General features: G+C 39.6%; 1 protein-coding gene across 1 annotated transcript in view; it reads left to right on the plus strand.

Moving 5' to 3' along the window:
• Window positions 1-24,275, plus strand: part of LOC143248436 (inactive phospholipase C-like protein 2) — a gene marked incomplete at its 5' end in the record, with an annotated part of 73,678 nt that overhangs the window by 33,967 nt on the left and 15,436 nt on the right. Inside the window, 3 exon segments of the mRNA XM_076496794.1 lie at window positions 11,476-11,588; window positions 21,471-21,534; window positions 23,353-23,446. Coding sequence (XP_076352909.1) covers window positions 11,476-11,588; window positions 21,471-21,534; window positions 23,353-23,446 — 271 coding nt within the window.

A 24,275-nucleotide genomic window follows, 5' to 3' on the forward strand; every position in this document is an offset into this window, starting at 1 on the left:
TAGGCTGGTACTTTAACTAGCTGAGCCATGAGGGGGGTACATCAACCTTCAAGTTTTGTTTATTAGGCTGGTACTTTAACTAGCTGAGCCATGAAAGGGGGTACATCAACCTACAAGTTTTGTTGATTAGGCTGGTACTTTAACTAGCTGAGCCATGAGGGGGGGTACATCAACCTTCAAATTTTGTTGATTAGGCTGGTACTTTAACTAGCTGAGCCATGAGGGGGGTACATCAACCTTCAAGTTTTGTTCATAATGATGGTACTTTACCTGAGCCATGAGGGGGGTTACATCAACCTTCAAGTTTTGTTTATTACGCTGGTACTTTAACTAGCTGAGCAATAAGGGGGGTACATCAACCTTCAAGTTTTGTTTATTAGGCCGGTACTTTACTAGCTGAGCCATGAGGGGGGTACATCAACCTTCAAGTTTTGTTTATTATGCTGGTACTTTAGCTGAGCCATGAGGGGGGTTACATCAACCTTCAAGTTTTGTTTATTACGTTGGTACTTTATCTAGCTAAGAAATGAGGTGGGTACATCAACCTTCAAGTTTTGTTTATTAGGCTGGTACTTTAACTATCTGAGCCATGAGGGGGGTACATCAACCTTCAAGTTTTGTTTATTAGGCTGGTACTTTAACTAGCTGAGCCATGAGGGGGTGTACATTAACCTTCAAGTTTTGTTTATTAGGCTGGTACTTTAACTAGCTGAGCCATGAGGGGGGATACATTAACCTTCAAGTTTTGTTTATTAGGCTGGTACTTTAACTAGCTGAGCCATGAGGGGGGATACATCAACCTTCAAGTTTTGTTTATTAGGCTGATACTTTAACTAGCTGAGCCATGAGGGGGGTACATCAACTTTCAAGTTTTGTTTATTAGGCTGATACTTTAACAAGCTGAGCCATTAGGGGGGGCACATCAACCTTCAAGTTTTGATTATTAGGCTGGTACTTTAACTAGCTGAGCCATGAGGGGGGGTACATCAACCTTCAAGTTTTGTTTATTAGGCTGGTACTTTAACTAGCTGAGCCATGAGGGGGGTACGTCAACCTTCAAGTTTTGTTTATTAGGCTGGTACTTTAACTAGCTGAGCCATGAGGGGATACATCTACCTTCAAGTTTTGTTTATTAGGCTGGTACTTTAACTAGCTGAGCCATGAGGGGGGTACGTCAACCTTCAAGTTTTGTTTATTAGGCTGGTACTTTAACTAGCTGAGCCATGAGGGGGGTACATCAACCTTCAAGTTTTGTTTATTAGGCTGGTACTTTAACTAGCTGAGCCATGAGGGGGGTACATTAACCTTCAAGTTTTGTTTATTAGGCTGGTACTTTAACTAGCTGAGCCATGAGGGGTGGGGGTACATCAACCTTCAAGTTTTCTTTATTAGGCTGATACTTTAACTAGCTGAGCCATGAGGGGGGTACATGAACCTTCAAGTTTTGTTTATTAGGCTGATACTTTAACTAGCTGAGCCATGAGGGGGGGGGTACATGAACCTTCAAGTTTTGTTTATTAGGCTGATACTTTAACTAGCTGAGCCATGAGGGGGGGTACATCAACCTTCAAGTTTTGTGTATTAGGCTGGTACTTTAACTAGCTGAGCCATGAGGGGGTACATCAACCTTCAAGTTTTGTTTATTAGGCTGGTACTTTAACTAGCTGAGCCATGAGGGGGGTACATCAACCTTCAAGTTTTGTTTATTAGGCTGGTAGTTTAACTAGCTGAGCCATGAGGGGGGTACATCAACCTTCAAGTTTTGTTTATTAGGCTGGTACTTTAACTAGCTGAGCCATGAGGGGGGTACATCAACCTGCAAGTTTTGTTTATTAGGCTGGTACTTTAACTAGCTGAGCAATGAGGGGGGTACATTAACCTTCAAGTTTTGTTTATTAGGCTGGTATTTTAACTAGCTGAGCCATGAGGGGGGGTACATTAACCTTCAAGTTTTGTTTATTAGGCTGGTACTTTAACTAGCTGAGCCATGAGGGGATACATTAACCTTCAAGTTTTGTTTATTAGGCTGGTACTTTAACTAGCTGAGCCATGAGGGGGTACATCAACCTTCAAGTTTTGTTTATTAGGCTGATACTTTAACTAGCTGAGCAATGAGGGGGGGTACATCAACTTTCAAGTTTTGTTTATTAGGCTGATACTTTAACTAGCTGAGCCATGAGGGGGGTACATCATCCTTCAAGTTTTGTTTATTAGGCTGGTACTTTAACTAGCTGAGCCATGAGGGGGGGTACATCAACCTTCAAGTATTATTTATTTGGCTGGTACTTTAACTACCTGAGCCATGACGGGGGTACATCAATCTTCAAGTTTTGTTTATTAGGCTGGTATTTTAACTAGCTGAGCCATGAGGGGGGTACGTCAACCTTCAAGTTTTATTTATTAGGCTGGTACTTTAACTAGCTGAGCCATGAGGGGGGTACATCAACCTTCAAGTTTTGTTTATTAGGCTGGTACTTTAACTAGCTGAGTTATGAGGGGGGTACATCAACCTTCAAGTTTTGTTTATTAGGCTGGTACTTTAACTAGCTGAGCCATGAGGGGTGGGGGTACATCAACCTTCAAGTTTTGTTTATTAGTCTGATACTTTAACTATCTGAGCCATGAGGGGGGGTACATCAACCTTTAAGTTTTGTTTATTAGGCTGGTACTTTAACTAGCTGAGCCATGAGGGGGGTACATCAACTTTCAAGTTTTGTTTATTAGGCTGATAGTTTAACTAGCTGAGCCATGAGGGGGGTACATCAACCTTCAAGTTTTGTTTATTAGGCTGGTACTTTAACAAGCTGAGCCATTAGGGGGGGCACATCAACCTTCAAGTTTTGTTTATTAGGCTGGTACTTTAACTAGCTGAGCCATGAGAGGGGTACATGAACCTTCAAGCTTTGTTTATTAGACTGGTACTTTAACTAGCTGAGCCATGAGGGGGGTACATCAACCTTCAAGTTTTGTTTATTAGGCTGGTACTTTAACTAGCTGAGCCATGAGGGGGGTACGTCAACCTTCAAGTTTTCTTTATTAGGCTGGTACTTTAACTAGCTGAGCCATGAGAGGGTACATCAACCTTCAAGTTTTGTTTATTAGGCTGGTACTTTAACTAGCTGAGCCATGAGGGGGGTACGTCAACCTTCAAGTTTTGTTTATTAGGCTGGTACTTTAACTAGCTGAGCCATGAGGGGGGTACATCAACCTTCAAGTTTTGTTTATTAGGCTGGTACTTTAACTAGCTGAGCCATGAGGGGTGGGGTACATCAACCTTCAAGTTTTGTTTATTAGGCTGATACTTTAACTAGCTGAGCCATGAGGGGGTACATCAACCTTCAAGTTTTGTTTATTATGCTGGTACTTTAGCTGAGCCATGAGGGGGGGTTACATCAACCTTCAAGTTTTGTTTATTACGCTGGTACTTTAACTAGCTTAGCAATGAGGGGGGTACATCAACCTTCAAGTTTTGTTTATTAGGCTGGTACTTTAACTAGCTGAGCCATGAGGGGGGTACATCAACCTTCAAGTTTTGTTTATTAGGCTGGTACTTTAACTAGCTGAGCCATGAGGGGGGATACATGAACCTTCAAGTTTTGTTTATTAGGCTGGTACTTTAACTAGCTGAGCCATGAGGGGGTGTACATCAACCTTCAAGTTTTGTTTATTAGGCTGATACTTTAACTAGCTGAGCCATGAGGGCGGGTACATCAACTTTCAAGTTTTGTTTATTAGGCGTATACTTTAACTAGCTGAGCCATGAGGGGGGGTACATCAATCTTCAAGTTTTGTTTATTAGGCTGGTATTTTATCTAGCTGAGCCATGAGGGGGGTACGTCAACCTTCAAGTTTTGTTTATTAGGCTGGTACTTTAACTAGCTGAGCCATGAGGGGGGGTACATCAACCTTCAAGTTTTGTTTTTTAGGCTGGTACTTTAACTAGCTGAGCCATGAGGGGGGTACATCAACCTTCAAGTTTTGTTTATTAGGCTGGTACTTTATCTAGCTGAGCCATGAGGGGGGGTACATCAACCTTCAAGTTTTGTTTATTAGGCTGGTACTTTAATTAGCTGAGCCATGAGGGGGGTACATCAACTTTCAAGTTTTGTTTATTAGGCTGATACTTTAACTAACTGAGCCATGAGGGGGGCTACATCGACTTGCAAGTTTTGTTTATTAGGCTGGTACTTTAACTAGCTGAGCCATGAGGGGGGGTACATCAACCTTCAAGTTTTGTTTATTAGGCTGGTACTTTAACAAGTTGAGCCATTAGGGGGGCACATCAACCTTCAAGTTTTGTTTATTAGGCTGGTACTTTAACTAGCTGAGCCATGAGGGGGTACATCAACCTTCAAGTTTTGTTTATTAGGCTGGTACTTTAACTAGCTGAGCCATGAGGGGGGTACATCAACCTTCAAGTTTTGTTTATTAGGCTGGTACTTTAACTAGCTGAGCCATGAGGGGGGTTCGTCAATCTTCAAGTTTTGTTTATTAGGCTGGTACTTTAACTAGCTGAGCCATGAGGGGATACATCAACCTTCAAGTTTTGTTTATTAGGCTGGTACTTTAACTAGCTGAGCCATGAGGGGTGTACGTCAACCTTCAAGTTTTGTTTATTAGGCTGGTACTTTAACTAGCTGAGCCATGAGGGGGGTACATCAACCTTCAAGTTTTGTTTATTAGGCTGGTACTTTAACTAGCTGAGCCATGATGGGGAGGGGTACATTAACCTTCAAGTTTTGTTTATTAGGCTGGTACTTTAACTAGCTGAGCCATGAGGGGTGGGGGTACATCAACCTTCAAGTTTTCTTTATTAGGCTGATACTTTAACTAGCTGAGCCATGAGGGGGGGTACATCAACCTGCAAGTTTTGTTTATTAGGCTGGTACTTTAACTAGCTGAGTCATGAGGGGGGTACATCAACCTTCAAGTTTTGTTTATTAGGCTGATAGTTTAACTAGCTGAGCCTAGAGGGGGGGTACATCAACCTTCAAGTTTTGTTTATTAGACTGGTACTTTAACAAGCTGAGCCATTAGGGGGGGGCACATCAACCTTCAAGTTTTGTTTATTAGGCTGGTACTTTAACTAGCTGAGCCATGAGGGGGGTACATCAACCTTCAACTTTTGTTTATTAGGCTGGTATTTTAACTAGCTGAGCCATGAGGGGGGGTACATCAACCTGCAAGTTTTGTTTATTAGGCTGGTACTTTAACTAGCTGAGCCATGAGGGGGGGTACATCAACCTTCAACTTTTGTTTATTAGGCTGGTAGTTTAACTAGGTGAGCCATGAGGGGGGTACATCAACCTTCAAGTTTTGTTTATTAGGCTGGTACTTTAACAAGCTGAGCCATTAGGGGGGGGCACATCAACCTTCAAGTTTTGTTTATTAGGCTGGTACTTTAACTAGCTGAGCCATGAGGGGGGTACATCAACCTTCAAGTTTTGTTTATTAGGCTGGTACTTTAACTAGCTGAGCCATGAGGGGGGTACATCAACCTTCAAGTTTTGTTTATTAGGCTGGTACTTTAAGTAGCTGACCCATGACTCCTCTATAAGCAGCTTTTTTGTACACCTGTAAACATATAAGTACAAGTTCAACCACATAGTTTTATTTTGCTCTGCAGTGGCCTAGTGGTAGGTCTGAACGTTTGCATCCTTAAAAGTGTTTTGGTAATCATGGTGGACTTAGCACAGATAGCCTATTGTGTAGCAAACAATCTTTGAATGGTGAGTTATTTATTTATGTTTAAATATTATGGATATTCAGCGTATAAATCATCAATGAAACGAATAGGTCTATATATGCGTGTTATATATACAGTTCAGTTACAAAAAAGTTTTACTTGTTTTTTTAAGAGTTACTGAAATCTGAATGGCTAGCTGTTCCTACTTTGTGGACAGACTAGATTAAAGGACTATAATGTAGCAAACAACACTCATTACGCCAGCACCAAGTATACTCTAACGAATACTGAAACTTGGCCATCAGTATTATAGGGGGCGTGATTTTGTTCAACGTGACCCCAACCATGAACCATCGGATTCACAGTACGGTACATTATCTGCTAAGTCTATAAATAACTAAAGAGACGTTGTTTTTCTTAACAAATGTAATTCTGTTTGCACTGACTAAAACTGTTAAGGTGGGTTCGTCGTAATATCACACGACGAGAACTTGGCTCCAATATCAAAATAGGTGTTGTTGGTAAATCGCAGGTTAAAACGCTGAGTCACCTTTGTATAATGATGATGAAATAACTGGGTGTTTTCCCCACAGTCAGTTTCTGTTATAAGAACAACAACAGTTACGCTAGGCTCTTAAATTTATTGCTTAGATTTAGATATCAGAGGTGTATTTAAAAAGACATTTTTGTCAGACTCGAGCATAGTGACTATATCAAGTGAAACATATGTTTTACAACTGAACCGTTTGTTGACGTACACAGCGAAATGAAACGAAATACTTAAGTATATATGATCAAACAAAGGGTATGGTTAGAAGAGTAATAACTGCTATAAGTCTACTATTTAAAGATGTGGCCGATAGAGGGACGAAAAACCAGTGTGACATAATACCCATAGCATGTGACAGTCATGTGGAGAAGGAGAGAACACGTGCATACCAATCCAGAAGAGGGCTAGGCTAGAGCTAAACAAAGACAGACAGGTATTGTGAAGTATCATATTTCAAACTACGTTAAAAACATAACTACGATCCTTAGGATGATTCCGGATCGGAAGAGGTTTTCTGTTTTGAATTTCGCGCAAAGCTACACCAGAGCTAACTCCGTCAGCCGTCCCTAATTTAGCAGTGTAAGACTAGAAGGAAGGCAGCTAGTCATCACCACCCACCGCCCACTCTTGGGCCACTCTTTTACTAACGAATAGTGGGATTGACCGCGACATTATAACACCCCCTCATATGAAAGGGCGAGCATGTTTGGTGCTACGAGGATTCGAACCCGCGACCCTCAGATTACGAGTCGAGTGGCTTAAACACGTGGCCATGGCGGGCCAGTAGTGTAGTTACAGAACACTTTATTTTTGAACCTATAAACAGGAGATGCTGAAACATTGAATCTGAAATTTTGATGAACTCTTTTGAAGACTTCTTAATGTTTACTTTTTGACACAGACTATCGCTAAGTGTCGGTTATTATTATTACTATGAAAATAATAATAACTTAATTACTTCATTAATTATTACACACGATCTATTTGTGAACAACAGAGTTTTCAAAAACTAATCGACTTCGAGAACCTTCTGATACAGGGGTGTAAGTTGGCCCCGTGGTAGAGTTCGGTGATACAGCGGTGTAAGTTGGCCCTGTGGTAGAGTTCGGTGATACAGCGGTGTAAGTTGGCCCTGTGGTAGAGTTCGGTGATACAGCGGTGTAAGTTGGCCCTGTGGTAGAGTTCGGTGATACAGCGGTGTAAGTTGGCCCCGTGGTAGAGTTCGGTGATACAAGGGGTGTAAGTTGGCCCTGTGGTAGAGTTCGGTGATACAGCGGTGTAAGTTGGCCCCGTGGTAGAGTTCGGTGATACAGCGGTGTAAGTTGGCCCTGTGGTAGAGTTCGGTGATACAGCGGTGTAAGTTGGCCCCGTGGTAGAGTTCGGTGATACAGCGGTGTAAGTTGGCCCTGTGGTAGAGTTCGGTGATACAGCGGTGAAAGTTGGCCCCGTGGTAGAGTTCGGTGATACAGCGGTGTAAGTTGGCCCCGTGGTAGAGTTCGGTGATACAGCGGTGTAAGATAACCTTGAGGTAGAGTTCGGTGATACAAGGGTGTAAGTTAACCTTGTGGTAGAGTTCGGTAATACAGGGGTGTAAGTTGGCCCTGTGGTAGAGTTCGGTGATACAGCGGTGTAAGTTGGCCCCGTGGTAGAGTTCGGTGATACAGCGGTGTAAGTTAACCTTGAGGTAGAGTTCGGTGATACAAGGGGTGTAAGTTGGCCCTGTGGTAGAGTTCGGTGATACAGCGGTGTAAGTTAACCTTGTGGTAGAGTTTGGAGCTGATGAGCAATATTCGAGTCCTTTTGTTCCTACCCCATTTTAGGCCATGGGTTCGTTATATAAGAGTGGTAGTCAGTCCTATAGTGTAGAAGGTATACGGTAAGGTGCTGCTGATTGGCTGCACTGGTCAGGTAGCTTATCTTAGTAGTTTTGTCATAAATGTAAATATTTATCTTACAAAATAAGTATTGAATGCACATATATTACACATGAAAAAGGTCTATATAAATATAGAGAAACATCGATTGTGTAACTGTGTTATGGAGTATCTTGGACTAGACGTTATGACAATCACAATTTAAATACAATAGATTTACATTACATTAGTAATTCATCTTTAAAACTTCCAAAATTTGTTGCCCTCTGAGCTTGTCGTCATGAAACGTTAGAATGGAACTTTATATTTAGGATCTATGCAATGTATTCCAGACTGAGAAAGCTAAGAAAACGCTTATTTTATGCAAATAAATTAGATATTCAAAGAAAATTGAAATATTTTCAACTCCATTAGTATTCAACCTCTTTGCGGCTGGTATGGGTATTAACACGCGCCAAACATGTTCGCCCTTTCAGCCGTGTGACGGTCAATCCTACTATTCGTTGGTAAAAGAGTAGCCCAAGAGTTGGCGGTGGGTGGTGATGACTAACTGCCTTCCCTCTGGAATTGCACTGCTAAATTAGGGACGGCTAGCGCAGATAGCAATTGTGTAGCTTTGTGCGAAATTCAAAAACAAACAACATGGGTGTTAACACTTTTATTGATAAGGAGAGAACAACGTTTCGACCTGAGATACATTTGTATTTCAAGTGAGGTTTTGTCATCAGTGATTTAACGTCAAATTAAATAGATCTGTTCAACCCACAACGTATACAATGATACAACAAACCAGCAATTAATACAAAGGAGCTTTCCAAACAAGTCAGAGAAGAACAGATCCGGAGAAAGTTACAAGAATATTTCAAAGTCACTGATTATTCTTTTAAATAACTCAATAAATTACTCTTTTAAATACACTAAAGTCTATCATTAAGCAGTGAAATGTGTTTCATACCATCTGGTCACTACCAAGATCAGACCAGCCTTTCAAACTAAACAGGTACGCAAGTAGGAAGCTGATTAGAGACGCCACAAGCCAACAGTGATTTTTTTTTAAGATTTACAAAGTTAAATGTCTGAGATAAGAGTCAGTATTCATACATTAATAATATCCAAAATAGTCTTCTTGTGTGTAGTTTGCGACAAGTCATCTAAATAATTCTCCTAGAGACATATAGGAGAAGCTTTTGTGATCAGACGAGAGAAACTGAGATTTGTGGTCTAAATGCAAAGCTTTACCTCTGATGCAAGTCAACACAGCACATCATCCAGTCAACAGCATCAGAACTGTCAATCATAATGATGGCAGCATCATGTTTTAAGGATGCTTCTCATCAGCAGAGACTGGAAAACGTGTCAGGATTGGTGGTACAGAGCACAGGTGAATTCTCGAGGAAAACCTCTTGAGACAGCCAAGAATTCGGAACTGGATAGAAAATTAACATTTCACACAAAGCTACTCGAGGGCTATCTGCGCTAGCTGTCCCTAATTTAGCAGTGTAAGACCAGAGGGAAGACAGCTAGTCATCACCACCCTCTATCATATCTTAGGCTACTTTTTTACCAACGAATATTAGGGTTAACCATCACTTTATAACGCACCCTACGGCTGAAAGGGCGAGCATGTTTAGTTGGACGAGGATTCGAACCCGCGACCCTCACAGCTCGAAACGTAATTTTAACATTCTGAAATATATCTAGGAATATAGAATGAATTTGGAAGCTTACAATGATTACTTTTTAAAATATTATCTTTTCTCGTGATTACAAAGATGTATACTAAAGAGCACGTGACGTAAGAGTTCATTAGCATAAGATATTCAAAAATGTAAATACTTAAGTAAGTAAAGCATAAAACAAGTAAATATCATTTTTAAAAGAAATTAAAACCATAATAAATTTGGCAAAATTACACTGAAAAGTTTGCCATAACCTTAAATATAGTTTATTGGTTGTTGCTCTATTTAAACAAGTTACTGTATTGTTTGTGCCATTCGTTTAGACAAGCAACAACTAGATAAAGACCCTGTTTGTTTCATTAAGCTAGTGGTTAGTAGTAGTTACAGATGTAACTGTTCGTTGGTTTTTTTGACGAGATATGTCGTCTTTCATTGGTGTTTTCAGGAAAGCTGGAACACTAACTGGAGATGTATAGCTGTTCTGTAGTTTATACTTTAGTATATTGTTCGTTAGATATCCGTGTTTTGTGCTTCCAAAGGTATTCACAACATTTTTAAATTACTTCCGCTTTTAAACTTCCGGTTCGTAACTTCTAAACAAACAACGTTTCTACTAACTGTTGATCGGTGTAGAGTTTAGAAAAACAGTTGTTTTCATTGTATTTCACCCGAATGGGCATGCGCAGAAAAAATAGTTCATGGCTTTCTAGAATGAACAATGAAACTCGTTTTTTTATCTTCTTTCACGTGAATTGTTAGTTCAGATATATCTGTGTGTGCAGGATATTTGTTCAAGAAAGGTCTTAAAACCATTGTTTGAATGGTTTTGTTGTTTACCAAGTTATCATGTCATTAAAATAGTTGTGATAAGTTACTTTACAGAGACAACTTCTGTCAGTGCTGCAATTATACAATGAGATGCATTTTGCGCGAGTCACTGGTCAGTATTTAATTTCGAAAAGTCGTAGAATTTTTTAAAAAAAGTTTTAAAAGTAAAAAGTTCATCATTAGTTTTAGATTTTTCCGACTTTAGTCCAAATGTTTAGAAGGAAAAAGTTCGTTTTAACACGTCTATCGTTTAAAGAAATGTTCACAGTGTTCTCAGGTAGTAAGTACTTCTATCGTTTAAAGAAATGTTTACATTGTTCTCAGATAGTATTTCTATCGTTTAAAGAAATGTTCACAGTGTTCTCAGGTAGTATTTCTATCGTTTAAAGAAATGTTCACAGTGTTCTCAGGTAGTACTTCTATCGTTTAATGAAATGTTCACAGTGTTCTCAGGTAGTACTTCTATCGTTTAATGAAATGTTCACAGTGTTCTCAGGAAGTACTTCTATCGTTTAAAGAAATGTTCACACTGTTCTCAGGTAGTTCTTCTATCGTTTAATGAAACGTTCACAGTGTTCTCAGGAAGTACTTCTATCGTTTAAAGAAATGTTCACAGTGTTCTCAGGAAGTACTTCTATCGTTTAATGAAATGTTCACAGTGTTCTCAGGAAGTACCTTTATCGTTTAAAGAAATGTTCACACTGTTCTCAGGTAGTTCTTCTATCGTTTAAAGAAATGTTCACACTGTTCTCAGGTACCTCTATCGTTTAATGAAATGTTTAAAGTTTTTCAGGCAATACCTCTATCGTTTAGAGAAATGTTTACAGTGTTTTCAGAATTATTTTTTGTACATTATAGGAACTTAACGTGGATAAGATGGGCCAAGACCGCAGAAGACTGAATAGCTGTCAGTTCATCAGTCTGTTTAAGAGCACATCAACCAGGCCTGAAATCTACTTCCTACTTGTCAGGTGAAGGATTAACTTCTTAAAGTTAGCTTTGGATGATGTGTTACATTATCTTGATAACATTGAGTTTCAAGGCCAGAAAATATTGTGTTAGAACCACAGTTGTTGGAAGCGAAACGTGTGTATATATGGGAGGAGCCAAAGCTGTAACTAGTTAAAACGTGTATATATGTGGGGGGAGCTTAAGTTGTAACTAGACAAAACATATGTATGTGTGGGAGGAGCCACAGCTGTAACCAGATATAAAGTATGTATGTGTGGGAGGAGCCACAGCTGTAACCAGATATAAAGTATGTCTGTGTGGGAGGAGCCACAGCTGTAACCGGATATAAAGTATGTCTGTGTGGGAGGAGCCACAGCTGAAACTTGATGAAACGTGTGTGGGAAGCTTAAGTTGTAAGTAGACAAAAGTGTGTCTGTCAAAAATATGCAGAGCTATAGGATGATTTAGGGGGCGTGGTCTCTTTGAAAACATTCATTGTTGAAATGGTAATTTAAGCCTATTTTGGGTGTAGATAAAAAAGGACAATCAAAGTTAATATGAAAACTTGCAGGTTAATTTACATTTAACTTCGCTCTTTATCAGTCCCATAAGTCATTTTATAATATATTTCAGTTTAGTTTCAGTTATTGTTTTTGGCCAAAACTTCATTTCACGCTGGGAAAGTTTTAGACCTGTATACATTTATCCAGTATGTGAAGTGCATGGGTACTGATTGGTTGATTTGTGGTCCTAGTCTCTGGAGACGAGGCTATGTTAAGTACAAACGAGAATGCGCTTGTTAACAGATTGATTATTTGTTTTGAATTTCGCACAAAGCTACTCGAGGGCTATCTGTGCTAGCCGTCCCTAATTTAGTTGTGTAAGGCTAGAGAGAAGGCAGCTAGTCATCACCACCCACCGCCAATTCTTGGGCTACTCTTTTACCAACGAATAGTGGAATTGACCGTCACATTATAACGCCCCCACGGCTGAAAGGGCGAGCATGTTTGGCGCGGTAGAGATGCGAACTCGCGACCCTCAGATTAAGAGTCGAACGCTTTAACACGCTTGGCCATACCGGGCCCACAGTTTGAAGTGGCCCGGGAATAGCCAGGTGGTTAGGGCATTCAAGTCGCGGGGGACGCGGGCTCAAATCCCTGTCGCATCAAACATGCTCGTCATTTTAGCCGTGGGGGGTGTTATAATGTGACGGTCAATCCCACTATTCGTTGGTAAAAGAACGGCCCAAGAGTTGGCGGTGGGTGGTGATGACTAGCTACCTTTCCTCTAGTCTTACACTGCTGAATTAGGGACGGCTGGCGCAGATAGTCCTCGTATAGCTTTGCGCGAAATTCAAAACAAACCAAACCAAACCAAACCAGATCGAAGCCAAGGTTCATTCAGTTGATCTGCGTTTGTAAGTTATTACTTGAGTTCCAAAACCCATACAGAATTATTGATATTTTATATGTTCGTGTCATTTTATTGAACAAATGCAAATTATTATATCAGTTGATCAGAGTTGTGTTTAGATTGTGAGTCTCTCTAGAATCGTTTAGATTATCTGGTAATCAGATGCTTAAAAAGGTTTTGTTAATTAATGCTTAGAATGTTCGTGTTGTTGATGTGATTTGAGCAGAAAAAAGGTACTTTGGCGTGACGACTTGGTAACGTTAAATTTGAAATTCGATCCCTGTGGTAGGCACAGCACTGACAGTTCACTTACGGAACTTTGCTCTTAAACATAAAATAACTGAAAAATATTATAGAAAGCGTATTAAAGAAACACCAGCCATTGGACGAACACTAAGCTAATAATCTGAACTAGTGGTACCGATAATTTACTTTGATTAACTAAAAAGTTAAAGTACTAATATGAGGGACACAATGTGTGAACTGTCTTCACTCTGAAGTACTAAAGTGAGGGACACAAAGTGTGAACTGTCTCCACTCTGAAGTACTAATGTGAGGGACACAAAGTGTGAACTGTCTCCACTCTGAAGTACTAAAGTGAGGGACACAAAGTGTGAACTGTCTCCACTCTGAAGTACTAAAGTGAGGGACACAAAGTGTGAACTGTCTCCACTCTGAAGTACTAAAGTGAGGGACACGATGTGTGAACTGTCTCCGCTCTGAAGTACTAAAGTGAGGGACACAAAGTGTGAACTGTCTCCACTCTGAAGTACTAAAGTGGGGGACACGATGTGTGAACTGTCTCCACTCTGAAGTACTAAAGTGAGGGACACAAAGTGGTCTCCACTGTGAAGTACTAAAGTGAGGGACACAATGTGTGAATTGTCTCCACTCTGAAGTACTAAAGTGAGGGACACGATGTGTGAATTGTCTCCACTCTAAAGTACTAAAGTGAGGGACACAAAGTGTGAACTGTCTCCACTCTGAAGTACTAAAGTGAGGGACACAAAGTGTGAACTGTCTCCACTCTGAAGTACTAAAGTGGGGGACACGATGTGTGAACTGTCTCCACTCTGAAGTACTAAAGTGAGGGACACAAAGTGGTCTCCACTGTGAAGTACTAAAGTGAGGGACACAATGTGTGAATTGTCTCCACTCTGAAGTACTAAAGTGAGGGACACGATGTGTGGTGTCTCCACTCTAAAGTACTAAAGTGAGGGACACAAAGTGTGAACTGTCTCCACTCTGAAGTACTAAAGTGAGGGACACGATGTGTGAACTGTCTCCACTCTGAAGTACTAAAGTGAGGGACACAAAGTGGTCTCCACTGTGAAGTACTAAAGTGAGGGACACAAAGTGGTCTCCACTGTGAAGTACTAAAGTGAGGGACACAAAGTGTGAACTGTCTCCATTCTGAAGTACTAAAGTGAGGGACACAAAGTGTGAACTGTCTCCATTCTGAAGTACTAAAGTGAGGGACACAAAGTGTGAACTGTCTCCACTCTGAAGTACTAAAGTGAGGGACACAATGTGTGAACTGTCTCCATTCTGAAGTACTAAAGTGAGGGACACAAAGTGGTCTCCATTCTGGAGCACTAAAGTGAGGGACACAATGTGTGAACTGTCTTTACTCTGAAGTACTAAAGTGAGGGACACAATGTGTGGAATGTCTTTACTCTGAAGTACTAAAGTGGGGGACACGATGTGTGAACTGTCTCCACTCTGAAGTACTAAAGTGAGGGACACAAAGTGGTCTCCACTGTGAAGTACTAAAGTGAGGGACACAATGTGTGAATTGTCTCCACTCTGAAGTACTAAAGTGAGGGACACGATGTGTGAATTGTCTCCACTCTAAAGTACTAAAGTGAGGGACACAAAGTGTGAACTGTCTCCACTCTGAAGTACTAAAGTGAGGGACACAAAGTGTGAACTGTCTCCACCTGAAGTACTAAAGTGGGGACACGATGTGTGAACTGTCTCCACTCTGAAGTACTAAAGTGAGGGACACAAAGTGGTCTCCACTGTGAAGTACTAAAGTGAGGGACACAATGTGTGAATTGTCTCCACTCTGAAGTACTAAAGTGAGGGACACGATGTGTGAATTGTCTCCACTCTAAAGTACTAAAGTGAGGGACACAAAGTGTGAACTGTCTCCACTCTGAAGTACTAAAGTGAGGGACACGATGTGTGAACTGTCTCCACTCTGAAGTACTAAAGTGAGGGACACAAAGTGGTCTCCACTGTGAAGTACTAAAGTGAGGGACACAAAGTGGTCTCCACTGTGAAGTACTAAAGTGAGGGACACAAAGTGTGAACTGTCTCCATTCTGAAGTACTAAAGTGAGGGACACAAAGTGTGAACTGTCTCCACTCTGAAGTACTAAAGTGAGGGACACAATGTGTGAACTGTCTCCATTCTGAAGTACTAAAGTGAGGGACACAAAGTGGTCTCCATTCTGGAGCACTAAAGTGAGGGACACAATGTGTGAACTGTCTTTACTCTGAAGTACTAAAGTGAGGGACACAATGTGTGGAATGTCTTTACTCTGAAGTACTAAAGTTGGGGACACAAAGTGTGAACTGTCTCCACTCTGAAGTACTAAAGTGAGAGACACAAAGTGTGAACTGTCTCCACTCTAAAGTACTAAAGTGAGGGACACAATGTGTGAACTGTCTTTACTCTGAAGTACTAAAGTGAGGGACACAAAGTGTGAACTGTTTTTACTCTGAAGTACTAAAGTGGGGGACACAAAGTGTGAACTGTCTCCACTCTGAAGTACTAAAAATTCTTGTAACAGCACCAGCTACAGTCCCTGAACATTCACTTATTATGAATTGTTTTGTACGAATAAAAATGAACCATTATTAATAAATCTGGCCTTGATGTAGAAATAAAACTTGTTTTATTTTTAGTAATATCAGTTTACACCAGTTAGTGAAGGTAGCCCCACCTAGGAACAAATCTACTCTGAGAAGTTAATGAATATTAATTATTTTGTTCAAACATCACATATCCAAACACGTGCCGTCAAAACGATTCATCTCCAAGACTGTTTGATTCTTCAAGCTGCTGTAGTTATTAGACTCACTCCGACACTCATAAAGATTCTGTGTCGAAACGGGTTATTGTAAGAATATAATCTAAATGCAAATTCTGTACAGACCTGATAACTAGACCATTTATAATTTGTTCCTAAAGTAAAAATCTATCTTCTTCGGTCTATAGTTTGGTATGACTAAATCAACTGGAATTCACGGTGTTTTACTGTAACTGATAAATCCATCACTGACACCCCCCTACATCTGGGATATTTGTTAAAAGACATGGGGAATGCCTGGAGGAAAACATCCAAACTGCGATCTGTCTGTCTCATTCCCCGAGGGGAACCGAAGATTACATACCCGGTTTTGGTAATAATCGGTTCAGACCTGGTTTTGGTAATAATCGGTTCAGACCTGGTTTTGGTAATAATCGGTTCAGACCTGGTTTTGGTAATAATTGGTTCAGACCTGGTTTTGGTAATAATCGGTTCAGACCTGGTTTTGGTAATAATTGGTTCAGATCTGGTTTTGGTAATAATTGGTTCAGACCTGGTTTCGGTAATAATTGGTTCAGATCTGGTTTCGGTAATAATTGGTTCAGATCTGGTTTTGGTAATAATTGGTTCAGACCTGGTTTTGGTAATAATTGGTTCAGACCTGGTTTTGGTAATAATTGGTTCAGACCTGGTTTTGGTAATAATCGGTTCAGACCTGGTTTTGGTAATAATCGGTTCAGACCTGGTTTTGGTAATAATTGGTTCAGATCTGGTTTTGGTAATAATTGGTTCAGATCTGGTTTTGGTAATAATCGGTTCAGACCTGGTTTTGGTGATAATCGGTTCAGATCTATCCTGTAAACTTATGTCTCTGTGACTTTATTTCCTGAAAATCGAAGATTAAATATATGTTTTAACCATCCAAAGCTACACTGACAGGTGGCGTGTAGTGTTAATACATCCAAAGCTACACTGACAGGTGGCGTGTAGTGTTAATACATCCAAGGCTATACTGACCGGTGGCGTGTAATGTTAATACATCCAAAGCTACACTGACAGATGGCGTGTAGTGTTAATACATCCAAGGCTATACTGACCGGTGGCGTGTAATGTTAATACATCCAAGGCTATACTGACAGGTGGCGTGTAGTGTTAATACATCCAAGGCTATACTGACAGGTGGCGTGTTGTGTTAATACATCCAAAGCTACCCTGACAGGTAGCGTGTAATGTTAATACATCCAAAGCTACCCTGACAGGTTGCGTGTAGTGTTAATACATCCAAAGCTACCCTGACAGGTAGCGTGTAATGTTAATACATCCAAAGCTACCCTGACAGGTTGCGTGTAGTGTTAATACATCCAAAGCTACCCTGACAGATAGCGTGTAGTGTTAATACACCCAATGCTACACTGACAGGTGGCGTGTAATGTTAATCCTTATTCTCGTTTTTGAGTTACTAAAGGTTTGGGTGTTGTGTGATTGTGAGAGAACTATTAATAAAATGCTTTATTTAATCGAAACGTGTTCACGTCGGACTGTCTGTGAGGAGATTTCTTTTCCTGTCACAGGTCAATGTTCTAAAATATCAAGCACAACTAATTTGTCACGTATCGCAGGCTCTCTTTTGCTCTTTCTTCTAATTGTGTATGAGACAGTTACTTCCAATCTACAACACCTGATGGTCAGGATTTAAAAAGATCTTTGATGAGACAAAAGACGAAGAGATAACAACCACGTGGGTAGTGAACTAAAATCACTGACGTGTGCATCGCATGTCTCGAATCGATGAGATTTCTTTGTGAGATTAAACGAACAATACATCTGGTTTGTGATGGGAGAGAAACTTCTGCTGTACTGAGCCATGCATTAAAACACTTTTTGTTTGCTTTTGAACGAAACATTGATTGAAGAATCATTTTTCGTGACATATAGTAATTGTATATCAATGACTGACATATGGAAATTTAAATTTCATTTTTTTCAGAATCACTGTTGCCACGCGGTAAGTGTAGTTTTATTATTTTCTTCTTCAAAAGTCTTATTAAACGAGGTTGGGTTTACATTGACAAGAATCTGGACTATTTCAATAAGTCTCGTGTTCCACTATTGAAAACACCTTTGGTGTAGAGTGACTCTTGATGTTGGGAAGTGTGAATGTTATGCTCGCCCTTTCAGCCGTGGGGCCGTTATAATGTGACGGTCAGTCCCATTATTCATTGGTAAAAAGAGTATCCCAAGAATTGGCGGTGGGTGGTGAAGACTAGCTGCCTTCCCTCTAGTCTTACACTGCTAACTTAGGGACAGTTAGCGCAGATAGTCCTCGTGTAACTTTGTGTGAAATTACAAAAAAAACCAACACAAAACAACAAATTCTTATCTTTATCTGTACCAAAAAGGAATGTTTCTAACAACTCGTTTTACGAAAAACCCGAGCAAATACAATGGACAGTAAGAATGTAACCTACATTGAGATCTCCATCAAACAAAGACAAACATTGGTCATACGAGAGAGATCTTCATCAAAGAAAGACAAACATTGGTCATACGAGAGAGATCTCCATCAAACAAAGACAAACGTTGGTCATACGAGAGAGGTCTCCATCAAACAAAGATAAACATTGGTCATACGAAAGAGATATCCATGAAACAAAGACAAACATTGGTCATACGAGAGAGATATCCATCAAACAAAGACAAACATTGGTCATACGAGAGAGATATCCATCAAACAAAGACAAACATTGGTCATACGAGAGAGATATCCATCAAACAAAGACAAACATTGGTCATACGAGAGAGATATCCATCGCCGCACCAGCATGCTATTGGATACGACCACCATCTTTCATCTCACCATCAAAGGTCAAAGTTCCTTCTAATGTCACCAAGCCATTGCTCATATGTTTCTTTAATCCATCTTGTACTGACCCATATACGAAAGGCGAATACAAGTTGTAACGATAATTAGCTACTGAAAGCCCAAGAAATCAGAAGAAACATAAAACAGTTGATTATACGACTGTTACGATTAATGAGCCCTGTAATCTTTTGGTGCCTCACTAATACTGTAACGCCCTCTCTTTTTTGTATTGCTTTTTTAAGTAATAATTTTTTTTTTAAAAACGACAACGACACTCTAGGAAAATCTTATAATATATAATGCACGCTGGATCTTTTCAGACATGTTTGTTTTGCTTGTTTCAAAATATTGGCGCAGAACTACAGAATATCAACCTTTGCTACTCGTCCATAATGTTAACTACTGTTAACTGACCGAATAGTGCAATCTAGTAATGACCCTAATGACTCACGTACATGAGTGCGTAACGTACTTTAAAGAGATGTGAGTTATGTACTCATAGGCGCTTCATTTTCAGTCCTTTTGGTCTTGTTGTGTTTTTCTTATAGCAAATCGAATTATCTTCTGTGTCCACCGAGGGGAATCGAAAACCTCATTTTGACGTTGTAAATCCGAAGACGTACCCAGCGGGACAGCTGTGGGTCTTATCTTACCAAATGTATACGTTTGAGCCCAGCTGCGTTACTACTAGAATGGACACTATTAAATGACACCACGAAATATCCCTTTATATTATAAACTACATATCGTAGCAACTTTCTGTGTTTATCTTACATCATGGCCAGGTGGGTTCAAACGTTTGACTCGTAATCTGTGGGTCGGGGGTTCAAATTCCCGTCGCAAGAAACGTGCTCGCCCTTTCAGGCGTGGGAGCATTATAATGTGACGTTCAATCCCATTATTCGTTGGTAAAAGAGTAGCCCAAGAGTTGGCGATGGGTGGTGATGACCAGCTGTTTTCCCTCTAGTCTTACATTGCTAAATTAGGAATGGCTAGCACAGATAGCCCTCGTGTTGCTTTGCACGTAATTACAAACAAATTATCTTTTGTGTTTATAGATAAAGAATCAAACCGATGTGTACAACAACATCTCTTTACGTACAAAACCTTCACATTCATCATGTAACATAAAACCTTGATTGACCTATTTCGTTTGGTCTTCAATAAGATATAAACTTGGTCGTGTTTGAGAAAACAGACTCTATTCTTCCAGACCTTCCAACGCGTGATATCTGGAGTAATCGGTCATCTGCATTCTATTGTAAGGATGTTAAGTATTAGGCAATATATCAAATCCATCTGTGCATGTTTGTCACGTCAGCAGCGCCACCTAGTTATTTAGGATAGATACATTGTAATTTCACCGTCTCATCAGTTTTCATATATATTTATAAAACAGTTTTTTTTTCCTGGAAAGGATCTTCTTAGTTAATTAAATACTTATTAGAATCCGCCCCTAAATAAGGACGTAAGGGAAGCAGTAGTGGGGATGTCCGTGGGGGTTTACCATCTTGGAGAATGCTTGTAAATTTCACTGATAAAAAAAGGCGCATTTCGATGGACTCTGAGGTTACGTCATATAACACGTCATAGTAAGTTATAAACGATCTAGTGGTTAGGGCATTCGACTCGCAATATCCAAGTCCTAGGCTCGAATCCCCTTACCAGAAAATACTAGATCTTTCATCCGTTTATTTATTTGTTTAGAATTTCGCGCAAAGCTACAAGAGGGCTATCACTGCTAGACGTTTCTAATTTAGTAGTGTAAGACTAGAGAGAAGGCAGCTAGTTATCACCATCCACCGCCAACTCTTGGACTACTCTTTTATCAATTAATAGTGGGATTGGCAGCAACATTAAACACCCCCACAGCTGAAAGGGCGAACATGTTTGGTGGGACTGGGATTCGAATCCGCGACCCTCAGAGTACGAGTCGAGTGCCTTAACCACCTGGCCATGCCGGGCCCTTTCAGCCGTGCAGTGGTATATGTGACATTCAATCCTACCATTCTTTGTTTAAAAGAATAGCTCAAGAGTTGGCGGTAAGTAATGTTGATTGACTTTCTTCCTCCTTTAGCTGTGTGGGCCTGGCATGGCCTAGCGCGTTAAGGCGTGCACTTCGTAATCTGAGGGTCGCGGGTTCGCGCCCGAGTCGCGCCAAACATGCTCGCCCTCCCAGGCGTGGGGGCGTTATAGTGTGATGGTCAATCCCACTTTTCGTTGGTAAAAGAGTAGCCCAAGAGTTGGCGGTGGGTGGTGATGACTAGCTACCTTCCCTCTAGTCTTACACTGCTAAATTAGGTACGGCTAGCACAGATAGCCCTCGAGTAGCTTTGTGCCAATTCCAAAACAAGCACCTTTAGCTGTGAAGAAAATAAGAAATTTTCTTGAAAGAAAATAAGTTAAAAATATGTATACGTAACATTTCATTTACATTCTGCATATCGCGATAAATTTGAACCCAGAATTTTAACATTGGTTTTTGGTAGGGAAAGTGTTCCATAAATGTAATGTGTGTAAGTTACTTGAATAGATGAAGTGGATGTTGTTCTACCCTAGTGTGTTGACCATACACTGTTGTGATTTCAGGTACTCAGGAAAAGACTATATGACTACAGAAGATTTCCATCTGTTCCTGGAAGGTGAACAAGGTGTAAGTGTTGTTAATAGGTGATTACTGAGTTCACCAAAATAATATTAAGTTAACACTTTCTTTATGTGTTACCATCAACACGATGTAAGTGTTGTTAATAGGTGATTGCTGAGTTCACCAAAATAATATTAAGTTAACACTTTCTTTACGTGTTACCATCAACAAGATGTAAGTGTTGTTAATAGGTGATTATTGAGTTCACCAAAATAATATTAAGTTAACACTTTCTTTATGTGTTACCATCAACAAGATGTAAGTGTTGTTAATAGGTGATTACTGAGTTCACCAAAATAATATTAAGTTAACACTTTCTTTATATGTTACCATCTGCTGTTTTCATTCAACGAAAGTTAGTTGTGAAAAGGACGCGTGAACAGTGGCACGTGAACTTTTCGACAGAACTAATTTTAACTGTTGAATTTTATAATAACGAAATATGAGATATAATATATGTGCAGTTCTCAAGTGGCGGACTCAAGGTTGTGTGGGCCTAATTATTTTTGTTGGCCCGACATCCCATGCAATTTTACATTGAACAAACCTATCAATTGGCCCTTATTAAGACCATGGCCCCTGAGCCCCCACCGGCCCCTACACCACTACTGTTCTCGACTTTTAAAGTGAATTAGAATTTGTTAAACAAAAACAAAACATTTTGTTGTTGTTTCTGTGGGTGTTAAATTTGTATTTCATTTTTTATACGCTGTTGGCCCGGCATGGCCGCGTGGTTGAGGCACTAGACTCGCAATCTGAGGGTCGCAGGTTTGAATCCCCGTCACACAAAACAAGCTCGTCCCTTCAGCCGTGGGAGCATTATAATGTGACAGTTACTCCTATTATTCGTTGGTAAAAGTAGCCCAAAAGTTGGCAGTGAGAAATGATGGCTAGGTGCCTTCCCTCTAGTCTCACACTGTTAAATTAGCGATGGCTAGCGCAGATAGCCCTTGAGTAGCTTTGCGCGAAATTTAAAACAAACCAATTATACGCTGTTCATTAAACATTTTAAACTGACATGTCGTTATAAATTATAAAATACTAAATATCATTTAGGGTTGTTACGAGATCCTAGAGTTTCAGACAAAAATATAAACTTTAAAGATTTTTTTTCTAAAGTTTTACTACGTTACTTTAGATACGGTGAGTCTTGTAAAAGGTAAATAAGTGGTTAACGTACCCAGATTATTGATCTGAGTATTCCAGTATAACAGTCCGAAATCTGGGGCGACTATGAGTAGGTAGCTCTGTTGTTGCTCTGCGTTAAAATCTCGAACAAATAATGAATAAATACCTGTCAATATGCATTTCTTGTATATTTTTATTCGTTGTCACTATTAGAGTCCGAGTGAAAGTAGAGGGCCTCGTTGGATATCATTAGATCTTCATTTTCGAATTCAAAATAGAGCGTCTTTCGTGTCTTTTCTTTTTTTTATAGGGAGGGATCGGTAACGAGTTACGTTATATACACGTGTGTATATATATTTTTAAAATTGTATTTCTTGTCATTTCGATTTTAATGACACGTGATGGTTGCAGAAATCGTAATGCTGTGAGAGCAGGTTCTGTACATTTTAAAGGGGTATTCCACCACTGTTTTCGAACAGCACCGAGTGTTGAAATTCAACCCTTTGTACTTCTGCATTAATTTCATTTTTGTCGAATTTTTGAGATCTTTAAGAGAGTGCGAAAGAAGGTTTTAGTATTTACGAGTTGATTGTTTGTTAAGCAATTGTTTAAAGAAGCTGCTTCGCACGTGATTTATGTGTTCTGTTGACATATATCAATAATGATTTAAATCTATAAATGAGATGTGTTCTTTAGGTTTATGGAATAACGGCGGACGAGTGTAGAAGGTTAATCGAAAAATATGAACCATCAGAAGAATCGAAGAGAAAACATCAACTCCTAATTGATGGTAGGACTAATGTCTAGTCAAATTATTAAGCCCTCTAGTGGTGATATAGTTTCGATATCATTTTATGAAAATCAAAATAATATTCGGAGCTAATTTTTTACTTTATAATTATTACACGTTTGAGGCTCGGTATAACACACAAGAGTTAATATACACATTTGCACACATTAAGTATCTACACACATTTGCACACATTAAGTAACTACACTATAACTTTTGGAACAGCAAGTGCACCTTCACATAATTTGGTAAGCTAAAAGTGTAAAAGGTTAGAAGTTTTTATACACAATAAATTAGGTTTTTAATTAAATATTTTTACTAAAGATTTGTTTGTGAAAATATCGAGTCTTTAGTGTTACTAGTCTGTTGGAAAAGTGATTTCATGTCCTCAAAATCTCAAATATATTTGCGCAATCTCTAAGACCACCTAAATACATTTCAAATGTTTGTTTTCACTGGGACTTTATGTTTTATAATACTTTCTATACTCTAAAATGTGGAGTGTGTCACTTGACCAACCTCGTAACCATTATAAAAAAAATAAATATAAATTACGAAATTGGAATGACTACTTGTTATAACATGAAAAATACAAATGTTTAGTCCAAGTAGCTTAAGTCTCATAACATTATATATTCATTATTTTTTATTATATTAACCTTCCAATTACGCCCACCTAACATTACATAACTTGCACTGATGCGGTGCACGTGCACTTATGTTACGTATCGAATAATATAAAACTGACCGTTGGTCTTCCCCGTCTTGGCTGTGTTTTAGTGGACTGGTATTTTGTAATATATAGTCACATGTCAATTATTATGCATTA

Source organism: Tachypleus tridentatus, chromosome 4 (genome assembly GCF_004210375.1).
Source record: "Tachypleus tridentatus isolate NWPU-2018 chromosome 4, ASM421037v1, whole genome shotgun sequence".
Classification (NCBI taxonomy): domain Eukaryota; kingdom Metazoa; phylum Arthropoda; class Merostomata; order Xiphosura; family Limulidae; genus Tachypleus; species Tachypleus tridentatus.